Genomic DNA, 16,863 nt, shown 5'->3' with positions numbered 1-16,863 from the left:
GTCATTTCCAGATGCTATGCTATTTATTCAGCAAGTGACAGAGTCAGCTCAGTTTGAATGCAAGAGTGGATGATACATGGGTGTGAATGTCCAGAATTGAGGTTCATTGTGGGCCGTCTTTGGAAACTAGTTACTACATCCATCAATGACATAGCATAATAATTAGAATCAAGTATACATTAACTCCTAACTGGAAGCCACGTCTCAATCCAGTAGGGTCAGGAGACCCTAGATCCTGGTTCCTTCTGTCACTAACTTTGAAAGTTCCCTGCCAGGGGTGCCTGGGTGCCTCAGTCAGTTGAGCATCTGACTTCGGCTCAGGTCATGATCTTGTGGTCTGTGAGCTCAAGCCCCGCATCAGGCTCTGTGCTGACAGCTCAGAGCCTGGAGCCTATTTAGGATTCTGTGTCTCCCTCTCTTTCTCTGCCCCTCCCCTGTTCATGCTCTGTCTCTCTCTGTCTCAAAAATGAATAAAACATTAAAAAAAAAAAAAAAAAAAAAGAAAGTCCCCTGCCCGCCTCTGGCCTCTGTCTCCTTATATGTAAAGGATATGTTTTTGAAGAGTGATATTTATGTATTTATTTATTTATTTATTTTTAGCACTCTAATTTTATTTTATTTTTTTTTTTTTTAATTTTTTTTTCAACATTTTTTATTTATTTTTGGGACAGAGAGAGACAGAGCATGAACGGGGGAGGGGCAGAGAGAGAGGGAGACACAGAATCGGAAACAGGCTCCAGGCTCCGAGCCATCAGCCCAGAGCCTGACGCGGGGCTTGAACTCACGGACCGCGAGATCGTGACCTGGCTGAAGTCGGACGCTTAACCGACTGCGCCACCCAGGCGCCCCTCTAATTTTATTTTTTATTATTTTTTTTAAATTTACATCCAAACTAGTTAGCATATAGTGCAACAATGATTTCAGGAGTAGATTCCTTAGTGCCCCTTACCCATTTAGCCCATCCCCCCTCTCACAACCCCTCCCGTAACCCTCAGTTTGTTCTCCATATTTATGAGTCTCTTCTGTTTTGTCCGCCTCCCTGTTTTTATATTATTTTTGTTTCCCTTCCCTTATGTTCATCTCTTTTGTCTCTTAAAGTCCTCATATGAGTGAAGTCATATGATTTTTGTCTTTCTCTAGTTTCACTTAGCTTAATACCCTCCAGTTCCATCCATGTAGTTGTAAATGGCAAGATTTTGTTCTTTTTTGATTGCCTAGTAATCCTCCATTGTGTGTGTATGTATATATACACCATATTTTCTTTATCCATTCATCCATCGATGGACATTGGGCTCTTTCCATACATTGGCTATTGTTGATAATGCTGCTATAAACATGGGGGTGCATGTGTCCCTTTGAAACAGCATACTTGTATCCCGTGGATAAAGAATAACAGTGATTTTTAAAAGCAGAGGGCTCTAGCAAAATCTCCTGGGTACTTGTTAAAGATACAAATGTCTGTGTCCCTCTCCAGACCTACTAATCATAATCTCCAGCAGTTGGGACTAAGGATCTTTATTTTTAAGAAGCAAACAAGTGATTCTGATCCCTTCTGATTTCCAATTTGGAATCCACTAGGTTTGTGAACTGTCTTCATGGGAATAGATACATCATAGATGGATAGGCAGACAAACACTACCAGCAGGAGTCCACATTTTAAGTATCTTCAGAAGAGTTGTGTTTCTGCCGCTGGCTTTTCCACCTTCCACTACTCAAGTGTTAATTTTCCACCAGCAGCCTCAACACTGGCAACACCTAGGAGCTTGTTAGAAATGCAGACTTTGTATTTCAAGATACAAAAATCAAATGATTTTAAAACTGAGACATTTATTTTCTGACTCTGTGCAACAGAAAATAATCAGATCTTAGATACAGCCAAGCCCCACCTCCTGTTTGGTAAGATAGGGTATACAGCAAAGCCATGCACTCTGTAAAAACAGTATATCCTATAAAATACAAACCTTTTAGGAAGGGGGCATATGCAAATGAAAGGACACAGAGATCTTTTAATAATAGCCTCTGGAACCCTGATTTTATAAATAGGAAGGAATGATATTCATGAAAGTCAGGCTTCATGCCTTTTTTAAAACATCATCATCCGGCCCCTCTTCCTTTTCAAAGGAGGAAAGGAAACTGAATGATTAGCCTGAAGAAATAATACGTTAAATAAATATTGAAAGTGAAGAAATTTTGCCCTCTAGTGATGGAATATGATTACATCTTCTGTGGATTAGTAATTTTTCAGGATTATTTTAACTCTTAAATCATTAGCTTTTGCAGCTAATTGAGGGCCAAAACAGGATTCCCAGAAGTCTGACCTACAAATGAGGAAGTTTGCCTTCCCTTAATAAAATGGTTCCCAACCCTGCATAAAAATTACTCATGTGGTGCGTTTATAAAAAGATCCTGATGATCAGATCACAATCACAAATTGAATCATAATCTTAATAGCAAAAGAGGGGTAAGGGAAGGGACACAGGCATGAGTAGTTTTTTTTTTTTTTTTTTTTAAGTTATTTATTTTGAGAAAGAGAGAAAGACCAGGCAAGGTTAAGAACTACTCTCTTAGAAGTTTCTCTGTCCTGCTCTCCTCATATGATTGGCAGTGAGTTTCATTACCCCATTTAAGTTGTGCAGAAAATAAAGAGATCATTATCAAGATGCCTTTCCTGTCAGTGATGCCTTCTTACACTACAGAGATTCCCAGGTGTAACACTTATTTCTAGGAGCTGATTTGAAAGTGACAGTAGCTGTACCCAAAGTTGAGGCTTAAGATGAGGGATATTTCTGGTTCTTAGCAGAGGCTGCTCTGACAGGTGAGGAAATGCCCTGCTCTTTTGTTGGCCCTTCTATCAAGGGCCATGCTTCCAGAGATGAAAGTGATTTGATGTCTTAATTTGAGGAAAAGAGGAAGGGATGCACCATATATTCTATATGCAAGAGATTTTATTTTTATCTTGCTATGACACTATCTTGGTTTACTTGTGCTAAGCTTCTCTCCACAAGTGAATTATATTTTCAGGTCTTATAACCTATGTTTGAAGTATTATAATTAGTCTACCATAGGGTTAACTGTTATTTATCATGATTTATTGCTGGCTAGTGACCAATCCAAGATGCTGATGTAGGCTTCATATTTATTGTAAGAAGTTTTCTTGAGTGTTCTGTACAGAGGAAGAATTTGATGTATCGTGTCAGCCACTGAAATTATGCTCATAAAATAAAGGGTGCGGTAGCAATTATCAAGAGGCTGTTACAGCAACTCCTCGGCACCTAGGAAGAGACAAGCCACATGCACTCAGGGAATCACAAAAAACTGTTTATTGCACACCAGTGCTGGCCTAGCAGAGTCACCTCCAAAGGCTGAGCCCCAACTTTGGGTCAGTCTCCTTTTATGGCTGGGGATGGTAGGGGGTTGAGAGACAAAAGAAAAAGGGGAGGGGTCCTTTATCAGTGGTGCTACACAGGTAGTTGGTGGAGGCAGGAGGCAAACAAGATTACAGAAGCCAAAAGTATGCAAGGGGAGTATCCAGCCTCATCTGGGGTTATCTGGCTGGCCCCTTTTATCTTGTTTTCCTTCTCAAGACCACTTCTTGGTGTTTTCACTTATACCTAATTGGAGTTGGTCAGTATGTCTGTAGACTAGAGTCTGGACACCAAAATATATCTAAATGTTTCCTTTCCCTGGCACCTGTGTGGTTCAGTCGGTTAAGGTTAAGCGTCTGGCTTCCGCTCAGGTCATGATCTCACAGTTGGGGAGTTTGATTCCCTCATTGGGCTCTGTGCTGACAGCTCAGAGCCTGGAGCCTGCTTTCTGTGTCTCCCCCTCTCTCTGCCCCTTCCCTGCTCACACTCTGTCTCTGTCTCTCTCAAAAATAAATAAAGACAAAAAATAAATAAATAAATAAATAAATAAAGAGTGAATGGTTCCTTTCCTTTTTTGTTACTGTATAATATTTATTTATTTATTTCAAGTTTATTTATTTTGTGAGAGCGCAAGCGGGGGAGGGGCGGAGAGAGAGGGGGCAGAGGATTCAAAGCAGGCTCTGTGCTGACAGCAGGGATCCTAATGCATGGCTTGAACTCACAAACCATGAGATCATGACCTGAGCCGCATTTGGACACTTATCCAACTGAACCACCCAGGCGCTGCTATTGTATACTTAAAAGTTAAATATGGCAAGAATTTTAGGAAGTAGCATTAGTAATGTTTTGCAACTCTAAAAGTTTTTTTTGTGGTAAAATAAACATAACATGAAAATTTACCAATTAAAAATTACATTTTTAAGAGTACAATTCAATGTCATGAAGTACATTTATATTGTTTTGCAACCATCAACACCATCCAACTCCAGGACTTTGTCTTCTTAAAGTTCTTTACCCATTAAACAACAACTCCCCATTTCTGTGTTACACCAGCCACTGGCTGGTGCTTTTATTTTCTGCCGCTTTTAACTTTACTACTCTAAGTTTGTCATGTAGGAGGAAACACATCATGTTTGTCCTTCTATATCTGGCTTATTTTACTTAGCATAATGTCTTTATATCCATGTCTTTATCTTGTAGCATGTGTCAGCATATCCTTTTTTTTTTAAATATTTTTAAATGTTTGTTTATTTTTGAGAGAGAGAGAGAGAGAGAGAGAGAGAGAGAGAGAGAGACAGAGCATGAATGGGTGAGGGGCAGAGAGAGAGGGAGACGCAGAATCTGAAGCAGGCTCCAGGCTCTGAGCTGTCAGCATAGAGCCCAACGCGGGCCTTGACCTCACTAACTGCGAGATCTTGACCTGAGCCCAAGCTGGATGCTCAACTAACTGAGCCACTCAGGCACCCCTCAACATATCCTTTTTAAGGCTGATCAATATTCCACTGTATGTATATATCACATCTTGTTTATCTTTTCATTTATTGATGGACATTTGTGTTATTCCCACCCTTTGGCTATTGTGAATATTGTTACTATGAAAATTGGTACATACATCCCTGAGTCCCTGGTTTTAATTCTTGGGGTATATGCTCAAGTGTGACATTGGATATATGGTGACTCGGTTTAATTTTTTGAGGAATGGCCATACTGTTTTATATATCTATGCAGAGTTATAGTTCAAAAGAGGTAAAGAAAAGAATAGGTATCTCAAGGTGGTAGAATTTCAATACTTTTTGTCCTTATCCTTTTTTAGATTACGAAAAACCTTTTTAAACCATGATATATGTTTAATATATAATCTAAAAAGAAGTTAATTCAAAAAAATGAAAAGAAGTTAATTTTATTTGGGGGACATGTGTATTATGAAATAATTAAATGCAATGTAAGACGCTTGCAGATTCATTTCTAGCCTGGGTCTCCTGATCTCAGAGGATTTCTCCGTCAGCTGATGGCATGATGAAGCCAGCTTCGAAGCTTGCCCTCGGGTTGGAGCCAAATCATATACTACCTCAGTTTTAGGAGCAACTCAGTACTCAAAGTGTGAAAGGCTCATAACAAAGGGAAAGGAACCAAGCTCTGCAGAAGAGAATAATATTGAACTTGAAATACAACTCTGGTTCTAATAGGCCTGTGTAAGAGAACTATATTTTCAGGGACAAACCTGAGTGTTTCTGCATATATGGCCCTGACTTCTATACCTCATCTTTGCTGCTAGGCCCTTCAATAGTGTCCAGATCCAGTACACTTCTATCTACATTATGCTTACAGGAGGCTTTTGTTCCTTCTCTAATAGTTTATGCCTGGATATAGACTTGCTTTCTTGTCAGAGGATTTTTCTCTGAAAGGAAATTCAGCAGTTCAAAGTTGTAAGGATAGCACCCACAATGTGTGGAGGCCTCCAAACCTCTGTTATATGGCTTCCTCCTTAGTGATGATGTAGGCATCTGTCCTATACAGCAAGAAAGCAAATGCTATGTTATTGATCTGAGTGAGGTTTTTTTTTTTTTTTTTAAATTTTTTTTTTTTCAACGTTTTTTTTTGTATTTATTTTTGGGACAGAGAGAGACAGAGCATGAACGGGGGAGGGGCAGAGAGAGAGGGAGACACAGAATCGGAAACAGGCTCCAGGCTCCGAGCCATCAGCCCAGAGCCTGACGCGGGGCTCGAACTCACGGACCGCGAGATCGTGACCTGGCTGAAGTCGGACGCTTAACCGACTGCGCCACCCAGGCGCCCCCTGAGTGAGGTTTAATTGAGGAATGGCCAGTGATTATAGTTGATAAAGGATTTTATTATGATAAATTGTGGCATAAAATCTTTTGTCCATGTGACTAAACCTTTATTAGGTCTATTTTCTGGGATTCCTAAGATCCCCAAGGTGTTTAAAAGACTTGAAACAAAAATGTCAAGAAACTTGTCCCCCTTTCTCCTATTTATTTGCTCAATCTACAAACCTGGAGAGCATTTCCAGTTTGGTGAAGAAAATCGCCATAAAATATTTAATTACCTTTCCATTTTCCATTGTGCCCAGTGTGGCTTGCTTTGACTTGTTCCCCATTACACTGTGACACTCTTAAAATCATTCAGCAGCTCACAAATACACTCCAGAAATTGCTGGGTAATGTAATGCTGAGTAATGTAATGTTTGAGGCACACAGCAACAGTAATTAACACCTTCCACAGATATCTAATGTGAAATACAATCTGGAATTACTATTAGCTCCTTTGGCTTATAAGAGTGAATAAGTTGCTTTTGTCTTTAAAAGCAGCAAACTATGATCTTGAATGTAGATTGAGGCTGGCAGTTGCTTTTCCAGAATCTCCAGGAAGGTTCTTCTTCTTTTTTTAAGTTTATTCATTTATTTTGAGAGAGAGCAAGCACAAGTAGCGGAGGGCAGAGAAAGGGAGAGAGAGAATTCCAAGCAGGCTTCACACTGTCAGTATGGAGCCTGACTCGGGGCTTGAATTCAAGAGCCTTGAGATTATGATCTGAGCTGAAACCAAGTGTCAGAAATACTTAACCAACTGAGCCACCCAGGCTCCCCTTCCCTGGAGGTTCTTAAATAAAGGTGTATAAACAGGGCATAATCTATGGATCTCAAACTTTATTGCACATGAGAATCACCTGGGGGAGCTCATTAACTTGCTAGCTTCACAGCCAGAGTTTGATTCAGTAAGTCTAGTTTGGAGCCTGAGAATTTTGCATTTCTAACAAGTATCTGGATGATGCTAATGTGCTGTTTTAACTACCATCCTGGGAAAACCACTGGGGTTACAGAGATTCATAGTCCTGGCTGTATGTTAGAATTACTTGGGGAGACTCTGAAGAATACTGATGCTCTTCTCACTCCACAAACTAGTTGCATCAGAATTTCCCCTTACGGTGGAGTTCAGGAATCAAGGTTTTTAAAACTCTTCCTGGGTGATTCTAATGTGCATCACTGAGGTGTGGAAAGTGTGTTGCCCTGAAAGAACACCAAAGAGGAAGGTTTAGTTAGATGATTAATATCTTCCAGTGGACTGAACTTTGAAACTGCCCTTTGAAGACTAAGTCATGACCACCATGTGTGTATCAGGACAGTTTACAGTAAGGAGAATCAAAACACTTGATGGTTGTTACCCCCCACACCCCCATTCTTGAGCTCATAATTGATTAATTAGCCCTAACATGACTGATACCATTGATAATCTCTGATAATGCTTTCCTACTGAGCCTGATGCAGCTTCAGAACCCTCCTATCAGAGAACTCCAGGAAGCCAGATATCAGAGACCTCTGGTCAGAGACTGATTTCCTAAAGAAGTACTCAGAACACCAGGAGGAAGAGAAAGAAGGGTGAAGGATGAAGAGAACCATCTTTGGGGACACAGAAAATAGTGAGAAGGACCTCCCCTCCCCCAGTTTCCTTAAGTCTCAAAAGCATATTTTGATTTTTGCAGTTTGTAAGGCTTGGAGCAGTGGTTTTTGCACTTGGTCACACCCTCAGAATTTCTGACTCAGTACTTCAGAACTTGAATTTCTATCAAGTTCCCAGGTGATGCTGATGCTTTGGAGATTTAAGTTTGAGAACCATTGCTTTAACATACTCTTCGGATATCAGAATGGTTAGAACAGCTGGATCTATTCAGATGTTTCTTGACAGAATCTAAAGGTTAAGTATAGAATTCAGCTTAAGTCAAATCAGATATAGACTGGGGTGCCTGGGTGGCTCAGTTGGCTAAGCGGCCGACTTCATCTCAGGTCATGATCTCATGGTCTGTTGGTTCGAGCCCCACGTAGGGCTCTTTGCTGGCAGTCCACAGCCTGAAGCCTGCTTCCGATTCTGCATCTCCCTCTCTCTCTGCCCCTCCCCTGCTTGTTCCCTGTCTCTCTCTCTCTCTCCCTCAAATAATAAACATTAAAAATTTTTTAAATCAGATACAGATTGGTAAGAACATTCCAGAATGATACATTGAGATTTTTATTATAAGCTCATTGGAATGGAGACCCAGGCAGTGTTTGGGTACTTGAGGTAAGCAACAGAATTAGACTGATTAATATCCTATTGCTTCCAAGGTATGTTTATTGGAAAAATTGTCAGTCACCCTATTTATTCCATTCATAAGATAGGAATCAGTGCCATTTTTTACTTTATTTTCTTGGAGGTGTCTTAGGATGTTGCCATGGACTAAAGTGGGTCATTTTGAAGCAGTGGCTGTTTTGATCCTCTTACTGGGATCAGTTTTACCATGTCAGTTTCTTTTTTTCTTCTCTTTTCTTTTCTTTTGAGATCGCAAGTGAGCAAGGGGACAGAGAGAGAGAGAGAGAGAGAGAGAGAAATTGAGCTAGCTCAAAGTGGAGCTCCAGCACATGAACCGTGAGATCTTGACCTGAACCAAAGTCAGATTCTTCCCACCAGGCATCCCACCATGTCAGTTTCTTAGCTAATGTTTCACTTGGTCACTTCCCAAGCACTTGATAGTGGTATTATTAAAGTGTTTGGTTGAGGGGAGTTTGACATCAAAACATATATCACAGGGGCACCTGGATGACACAATTGTTTAAACATCTGACTCTTGATCTCATCTCAGGTCATGATCTCACGGTTCCTGGGGTCAAGCCCTGCATCGGGCTCTTGCACTGATGGTGCGGAGCCTGTTGGGATTCTGTCTCTCCTCTCTGACTCTACCCAGCTTGTGCTTTTCTCTCTCTCTCTGAAAACAAATAAATAAACGTTAATTAAAAAAAAATTATAAAATTTTAAAAACCATATCATTAATAGTGTTTCCTTTTGGAGAATTAGATGGGGAAGAATGGGAGAAGGTTGCTTTTTTTTATATAGATGCAAGTTTTTTAAACACATGAATGTTTTATTTTATAATAAAAAACTTTCAAATCCACCTATGAATTAGGTGACAATACCCAAGGGAGGCTTGCAGCAGAGAACAAATCAGGGTTACTCCAGGTGAAGGGTCACCACTATCACTGGAAAATCTGTGACTGTCCCACTTCTTGGGTCATTCCCTCCAGATTATGAAGTCCCAGGCTGTGGGAGTTTCCTCTATGCTGTGATTGGGTCACATGTTCAATAACTTGTTAATGGATAGTGATTGGGAATGTTTGCTCCCTTCCTACTTCTTCTTCTTTTTTTTTTTTTAATTTATTTTTTGAGAGAGAGCATGAACGGGGGAGGGGTTGGGAGAGGGGGAGACACAGAATCCGAAGCAGACTCCAGGCTCTGAGCTGTCAGCACAAAGCCTGACATGGGGCCCGAACTCACAAATTGTGAGACCATGACCTGAACTGAAGTCAAATGCTTAACTGACTGAGCCACCCAGGCGCCCCTGCCTACCCCCCCCAATTTTTAAGATAAAAACCTTCTTTAAAAAATTTTTTTTACATTTATTTTTGAGAGAGAGAGAACATGAGCAGGGAAGGGTAAGAGAGAGTGGGAGATCCAGAATCCATAGCAGGCTCCAGGCTCAGAGTCTGATGCAGGGCTTGAACTCACAGTGAGATCATGACCTGAGCTGAAGTTGGACTAGTAACCAACTGAGCCCCCCAGGTGCCCCCAAAATTCATTCATTATCTTAACCCATCTTTAGTTTTATGCTTAAGGAGTGCTAAGCTTTCTACCTGTGTCTACTCACCATGAATGTTCTCCACAATCATCCGTATGAGCAGGCCTTATTCCTTCTTCATCATTGATTGTTAGATCATCTGCAGTCATATTTCTAACATCTAGCAGAAGTCTTTAAGTCTCCCTTGGGATTCATCTTGTGTGAAGGTCCAATAAAAATTTGTTCCACAGGTCTAAAAACTAAACCTTTCCAGGTAGAACTAAGTTGCAGTATTTCTAAATCCCAGGGTTCTTAGCAAAGATGAAGGTAAAGTGATAAAAATCATTGACATTTGTGTCCTTGAATTCTAGTTCTAGTTCTTTCTAGCAAAAGAGCTGTAGTGTCACCCTGTTTCTGTCATGCCATCTTCAAATTCTACCCTCTTCTTCTCCCCCCCAAACCTTTTGCTAAGTTCACACTGACTAGCATTGCACTTAGAATTCTACACTGATACTAATAGTCTAGTTTAATCATTACAAAACTGTTGAATCCCATCAACTGCATTTTATTTTCACCTTGTGGGACATTGTCCTTGTTCTAGCTTCTTATAGTCTAAGACTTCTTATAGATTTTTTTGTGCAGTGAGTCTGTGTTTTGGAGGATGTTGTCTGCTAGACTTTGCTCATTTTGTGTTTAGCAGTACAATATGTAGCAGTTCTTTCACCAGCCTGAATATATGCCATGACTGGAGGATGTTGTTTTTCTAAGACAATTTAAGCTTATGCTTACTTGACACTTCTGTGGGTCTGAGGCTCCCCACCCACTAGTGTCCTCCTTTCTGTGGCCAACTCTGCAGATCCAAGCCACCAACCACTTCAATTTAAATGGATGTCAGAAAACCACTGTTTTTGCTGTGTTTTTTCTCCACATGTAGTGGTTTTCTGATGGACTCTCAATCTGGGTTATGGAGATAAGCAGTTATTTTTCATAATTTCCATCAACATGTGGCACTAATTCCTCTTATTTTAATAGAATCCCAATAATAAGCTTTTGTGGCATTTATTTATTTATTTATTAAGATTTAAAAAAAAAAATTATTAATTTTGACAGAGAGCATAAGTGGGATAAGGGCAGAGAGAGGGAGAAAGAATCCCAAGCAAGTTCCGTGCTGTCAATGCCAGCCCATCTAAGGGCTCTATCTCATGAATGGTGCGATCATGACCTGAGCCAAAATCAAGAGTCAACACAACCGAGTGAGCCACTCAGGCGCTCCTTATGTGGCATTTAGTTTTAAGTTGCCACATCTAGCACTTATGATCATCCGTAGGATAATGCCTCTCTCTTGGATTACTGGCTCACAGTTCCATTCTCTTTCATTCCTGTTCTGAACACCTTGATTGGTTTCCAACAAAATAAGATGAGTAGAAGTCATGAGAAAAAAATAGAGGTAAGTATAGAATCCATTTGTTGAGTCCCCTTCCCATGGAAGAAAGGATATCAATGTTGACTGCTTCGGCTGGAGATGGGAACTAAATTTTGGGTTTTTTTTGTTTTTGTTTGTTTTGGTTTTTTTCTACCAACTTTTTTGGCTATTTTATTTTATTTTCTAATTTTTTTAATATGAAATTTATTGTCAAATTGGTTTCCATACAACACCCAGTGCTCATCACAACAGGTGCCCTCCTCAATGCCTATCACCCACTTTCCCCTCCCCCCTCCCCCAACACCAACCCTCAGTTTGTTCTCAGTATTTAAGAGTCTCTTATGGTTTGCCTCCCTCCTTCTCTATAACTTTTTTCCCCTCCTTCTCCTCCTCTCTGGTCTTCTGTTGAGTTTCTCAGGATCCACATTTGAGGGAAAACATATGGTATCTGTCTTTCTCTGCCTGACTTATTTCACCTAGCATAACACTCTCCAGTTCCATCCATGTTGCTACAAATGGCCAGATTTCATTTTTTCTCGTTGCCAAGTAGTATCCCATTGTATATTTAAACCACATCTTCTTAATCCATTCGTCAGTTGATGGACATTTAGGCTCTTTCCATGATATGGCCATGGGAACTAAATTTTGAACAAAGTCCATGCAGAGTACTGTTCTCTATATGCTGAGAACTATATCCTACCCTCAAGGCTTACACTCTAATTGAGATAAGACAGGCACACAAAGTACTTTGAGTTCTAAAATAATTTTCAATGTACAGTGCACTTATAGGATTGTGTTATAACAGTAACAAAATACTGAGTGCATATGGGTACAATAATTATCCCTATTTTAGAGATGAGGAAACAGAGGCTAGGTAACTTGGTATTGGTGGTTTGCTGAAGCATATTCATTTTTCTGTTTCCAAAATAAAAACAACAAGTGAGCAACAACTTGTTTTTCCAAAGACAGGAAAATGGAAGACTCATGTCTGCCTACCTCTTTGGAAGAGGGAAGAGGCAGACCTCACTCAGTGTAAGTGACAAGAAACTTATTATATGTGTTAGCCAACCCTCCCTAGTTCGACAAGGGTTATGTGAAAGAAAATCACAGCTCTGAATCCTTTGGGAAGCACAATGTGCTCGGAGAAACAGTACTGCTCTCAGGGGAAACATGAGGCTCCTTGAGAGGCCAACTTGTACTGAAGTCTAATTCTGTCACTGTTGGCCATGTGGGCATGTAACACTTTAACCTCAGTTTCTTCATGTACATAATGGGGGTGATGGACCTATCATATGGGGGTATTGGGAGGATTAAATAAGGACCAAATAAGATGATGTAAAATGCTTTAGTGGCAACCCCCACAACAAGGGCTACCATTTCTCTGTACTCTGTGCAGAGTGCCTGTTAAGTAGGAAGTGTTTAATTAATGGAGCAATTTATACTTATTATTACTATTACTTAGCTAATCTACCCTATCCTATTGCTTTGCAAGTCACCACTTTCTCTTTCTCCAGCCAGCCTATAAGCCCCAGATGCTTCCCTGTTATCTCTCCTGACCTAAGTCCTCAATTCTGCTGTTTCCTAACACCAGACCATCAGTGTCCCCACAGTAGTTTGAAAACATTTCAAATCCAACTGGTTTTGTCCTGGTGTTCTCTCAAAATAAAACAAACAAGGAAACAAAACAAAACAAAACAAAACAAAAATAGTGCTCCAAATTTTATCTTTTGGTTAAAAATTTTTTTTTTAATGTTCATTCATTTTTGAGAGACAGAGCATGAGCGGGGTAGTGGCAGAGAGAGAGGGAGATACAGAATATGAAGCAGGCTCCAGGCTCTGAGCTGTCAGCACAGAGCACATCGTGGGGCTCGAACTCACAAACTGCAAGATCATGACCTGAGTCAAAGTTGGACGCTTAACCCAATGAGCCACCCATCACCCCTAGCTTTTAGAAGTTTTTAAATTTAGAAATTTATCTTATTCTTACAACTTGTACTTTTAGAGTGTTATCTCAGTATTATGGGATGATTAGGATGGATGAACACCCAAACCACTGGGTCTTCTACAGGATTAAGGGATGGTATAATTGTGCAAAATAGAGGAAATAACCACTTTGAATGGGATTTAAAAACCTATTACTCACTTCCCTTTCCTTCTGCAAAGACTACTGAGAACATTAAGTAACAGTTTATGATTGACTCAGTATTGCTCATTGGACTGTTATTAAGTGTGCTCTTAAATTGGTGTCTTCAAGGATTGCCTAGTTGGGTATGGGCAGCTTCTAGCTGCCACATGCATGGGGGCATGGCAAAGTTCACCTAAGAATAAAGGACTATTGCCACACTCAAAGGGCATAGTTCCTTTGGGGTAATATCATCACTGATTATATATGTAGTATGGACAAATTCTGGTTTTAGGTGTAATAATTGTAATTAATGTTATTAAAAATTGTTCCTCTTGAAAGATGCACACTGACATTTTAATTGATAAAATGATATGATACTTGAGTTTTGCTTCAAAACAATCTAGTTCAGGAGGTGTCTAGTTGGCTCAGTAGGTAGAGCATGCAACTCTTGATCTCTGGGCTGTGAGTTTAAGCCCCCTGTTGGGTGTGGAGCCCACCTAATAAAAATAATCTAGTTCAGAGTGAGGGGGTTAGTGTGGGATATGGTTGGAAAAAGATTGACCATACCCAAGAATTGTTAAAGCTGGATAATACGTATATGGCAGCTCCTTATATTCTACTATTTATGTGTGATTTTTGAAATTTTCTGTAATAGAATTCGTAGATACATGGTACTGAGCGAGGTTTGAAAGGCCCATTTCTGAGTAGGAGTAGATGAGCTTTAGTATATGGACTGAGTGCCATTCTGTGGTCATTCAAGAGCTTTTAGGTTGTGCAGAGATCCTAGGTGAACTTTCCATGGTGTCTGGTAGTGCCTTTTTGTCAAATGGAGAACATGCAGTCCCTGCCCAGTGAATAGTGAATGAGTCAATGAAAACAAAGAGGCCCAAAGCCCTGACCCTTCTCTTCTTGTCTTTGCAGCGGAGCCCAGGGGGAATATGCTGGGTTGGCCACTATCCGAGCTTACCTCGAGGGGAAAGGAGAGGGACACAGGACAGTAAGTATGGGCAGGTGGTGCTTGCCCACCATCAGGGGGCAGTGGGTCCAGCTCTCAGAGTCCCTTTTCTTTTGTGGTGCACTCCTTCTAAGCCTTCTTGGAAGCAGCTAGGGAACATATAATCAAGAAACAGATTTCCCTGAACTGGTCATTATGATCCTTGCCCCGGAGACACTTCCACGGACCATTTTGAGGGAAAACATTTGAAAATAAAGGTTTTTGCTCAAGCCCAGTCTGTAAAAGTCAGCCAGTTGGCCGTGGAACTGCTTTCCACAGGTTGCAAAGGATGGAAGGGGCAGGAATGTTACCCTTCCAGGTCTCTTCTCCCTTGTGTAGTCCTGGCCCTACACCTGGACAAAGGGTAGGGACTTGCCTTTAATTCTCCTGTAACCCCACTGTGACTAGACACAGTTCTGATCATATGTGTGCTCAAAAAATGTTTATTGAGGGGCACCTGGCTGGCTCAGTCAGTAGAGCACACAACTCTTTATCCCAGGATCATGAGTTTGAGCCCCACGTTGGCTGTAGAGATTACTTAAAAAAAATTTTTTTTAATAAAATATTTATTGAATAAATAAATTCCCTATTGAGGATTGTCATCTCTAAGCAGCAAAAGAAGATGGTGGAGCAGAGTTCATGGTTCTGCTTCAGTTTTTGCTCTCAGTATGGGAGTCTAGTCTCCAGGGTCCAAACTGCTTGTGGAGCCTGTTTAGGGACCCACAGGTGCTAATGGGCTTGACTGGACTCCACTAATCTCCAGGTAGCAGTGCCTCTAGCAGTTGATCTGACATAGGCTTCAGAGTGTGGCGAAGGAGCCTGTTTCTGAGGTCTTCATTTTGGTGTTGACCAACACTGAGCGAGAACTTCCACTGAGTTGTGGAGGTGGAGTTCTTAGAGGGAGCAGTGGGTAGGGGTCGGGAGCAGGATAAAAGTGACTGCCCATCCCAGGAAACTTAGAAAAGGGTGCCAGGCTAGTTCTGGTTGCCCAAGTTAGTGGGAGTGCAGAAGCTGGTGGCCCTATCTCAGTCCATTTCTGGGTATATTAAAACTAGAAGATTATTTGTGGCTAGTTGCCTGTATTTTGCAATGGAGAATCTGAAAACTGTTATACTTCACTTTCAAAAACGGAGGGAAAAAAGAATTTTCTTTCTCTTCCTGTTTATCCATCCTGATTTCACAGGTATGTTTTCTCAGGCCTTTGTCCTAGTTGGGGAGTAGAACTAATTTTCAAAAATCTTTGAAAAAGAGGACATCATTAGTTGAATAATTATTCAATCCTGGTTACATACAAGGCACGGTGTGTGCCAGTCCTGAGTTAGATTAAGTGATAAATCAGATAGACACAGTCCCTGATACTCCAAGTTGGGTTTCCTAGTGGTTTTGAATTCTTTAAGTTTCTAAGGAAATGTTAGTTTAGAACTAGAATCATTCTTTGGACCTCAGAGTCTCAGCACTATCATAGCATCAGAAAGGAAACATTGAAGCTCATGTTGTCCAGGGAAAGAATGGCAGGTGACTGACATTAAAAGTTCCCCCTTCTGTTCTTCCTCTGTGGCTTCCATGTATTAAGGTAGCCACTGGAACTCCTTGTTATACTTTCTAACCACTGGGTGTCTGGGGATCCCGGGAAGGGATCCATTCATTCTGTGTGACCACCTCCATGTTGCCTCCTTTTCCTCATCCTCCTCCTGCCCCTGCTTTATAAAGAGATTTTTGAGATCTGCGTTGTAGTGGTCATGCTAAAATCCAGGTTCCATCAAATCTGTGATGCTCCCCACCCCTTATTGTTTCCAGGTCTCCACTCTGACATCAGGAAGTATCTGTGAATGTCCAGGAGTGGGGGACCAAACCAGAAAGGTCAAGCAGAAAGGATGAAAGAACTTTTGATTGGGCCTGGGCAGAGTTCTTCTGTGACTGACAGATCCTTTATGGTTCCTTTTCATTCTCTTTGTGTTTTCCAGTCCTCTCTTCTCTGTCTGTCCCCCTGCATGTGATGTTTCTTCTCTGACCATTGTCCACACTGCTATAACCACAGTGTCATTTTTTTCATTCTGAAGGACTGCAGGGAGCTAGCCACTGAAGCTGGGGAAGGGCCGAGGGTGGGAGAGACAGGGAAGGCCACCCAGTCCCTGAGCTTGTAGAAATACAGAACTCTTAAGTTTGGAAATGTTGGCATCCTTTCTAGATTAAAGATTTTAATTAAAGCTGACATTTTCAGTTAGAGAAGAAAATGACTTATTACTCAAATAATCAGGGAGGATTTTTCCATATCAGAAGAGTCTCAGACAGCTGTTCCTGCACAATAGACCCTAATGGAATCCAGTAAAATACATCCTTCTTTTTTGAAAAGGAGTG

At 40.9% G+C, this 16,863-nt stretch overlaps 1 protein-coding gene across 1 annotated transcript in view; it reads left to right on the top strand.

Moving 5' to 3' along the window:
- GLDC (glycine decarboxylase) overlaps window positions 1-16,863 on the top strand; it is a 98,624-nt gene that overhangs the window by 56,378 nt on the left and 25,383 nt on the right. Inside the window, exon 16 of the mRNA XM_060609799.3 lies at window positions 14,433-14,508. Within this exon, the coding sequence (XP_060465782.2) occupies window positions 14,433-14,508 (76 nt within the window). The remainder of the gene's footprint in view (window positions 1-14,432; window positions 14,509-16,863) is intronic.

Source organism: Panthera onca, chromosome D4 (genome assembly GCF_046562875.1).
Source record: "Panthera onca isolate mPanOnc1 chromosome D4, mPanOnc1 haplotype 2, whole genome shotgun sequence".
Taxonomy (NCBI): domain Eukaryota; kingdom Metazoa; phylum Chordata; class Mammalia; order Carnivora; family Felidae; genus Panthera; species Panthera onca.
This window is presented reverse-complemented; position numbering and strand designations above follow the sequence as displayed.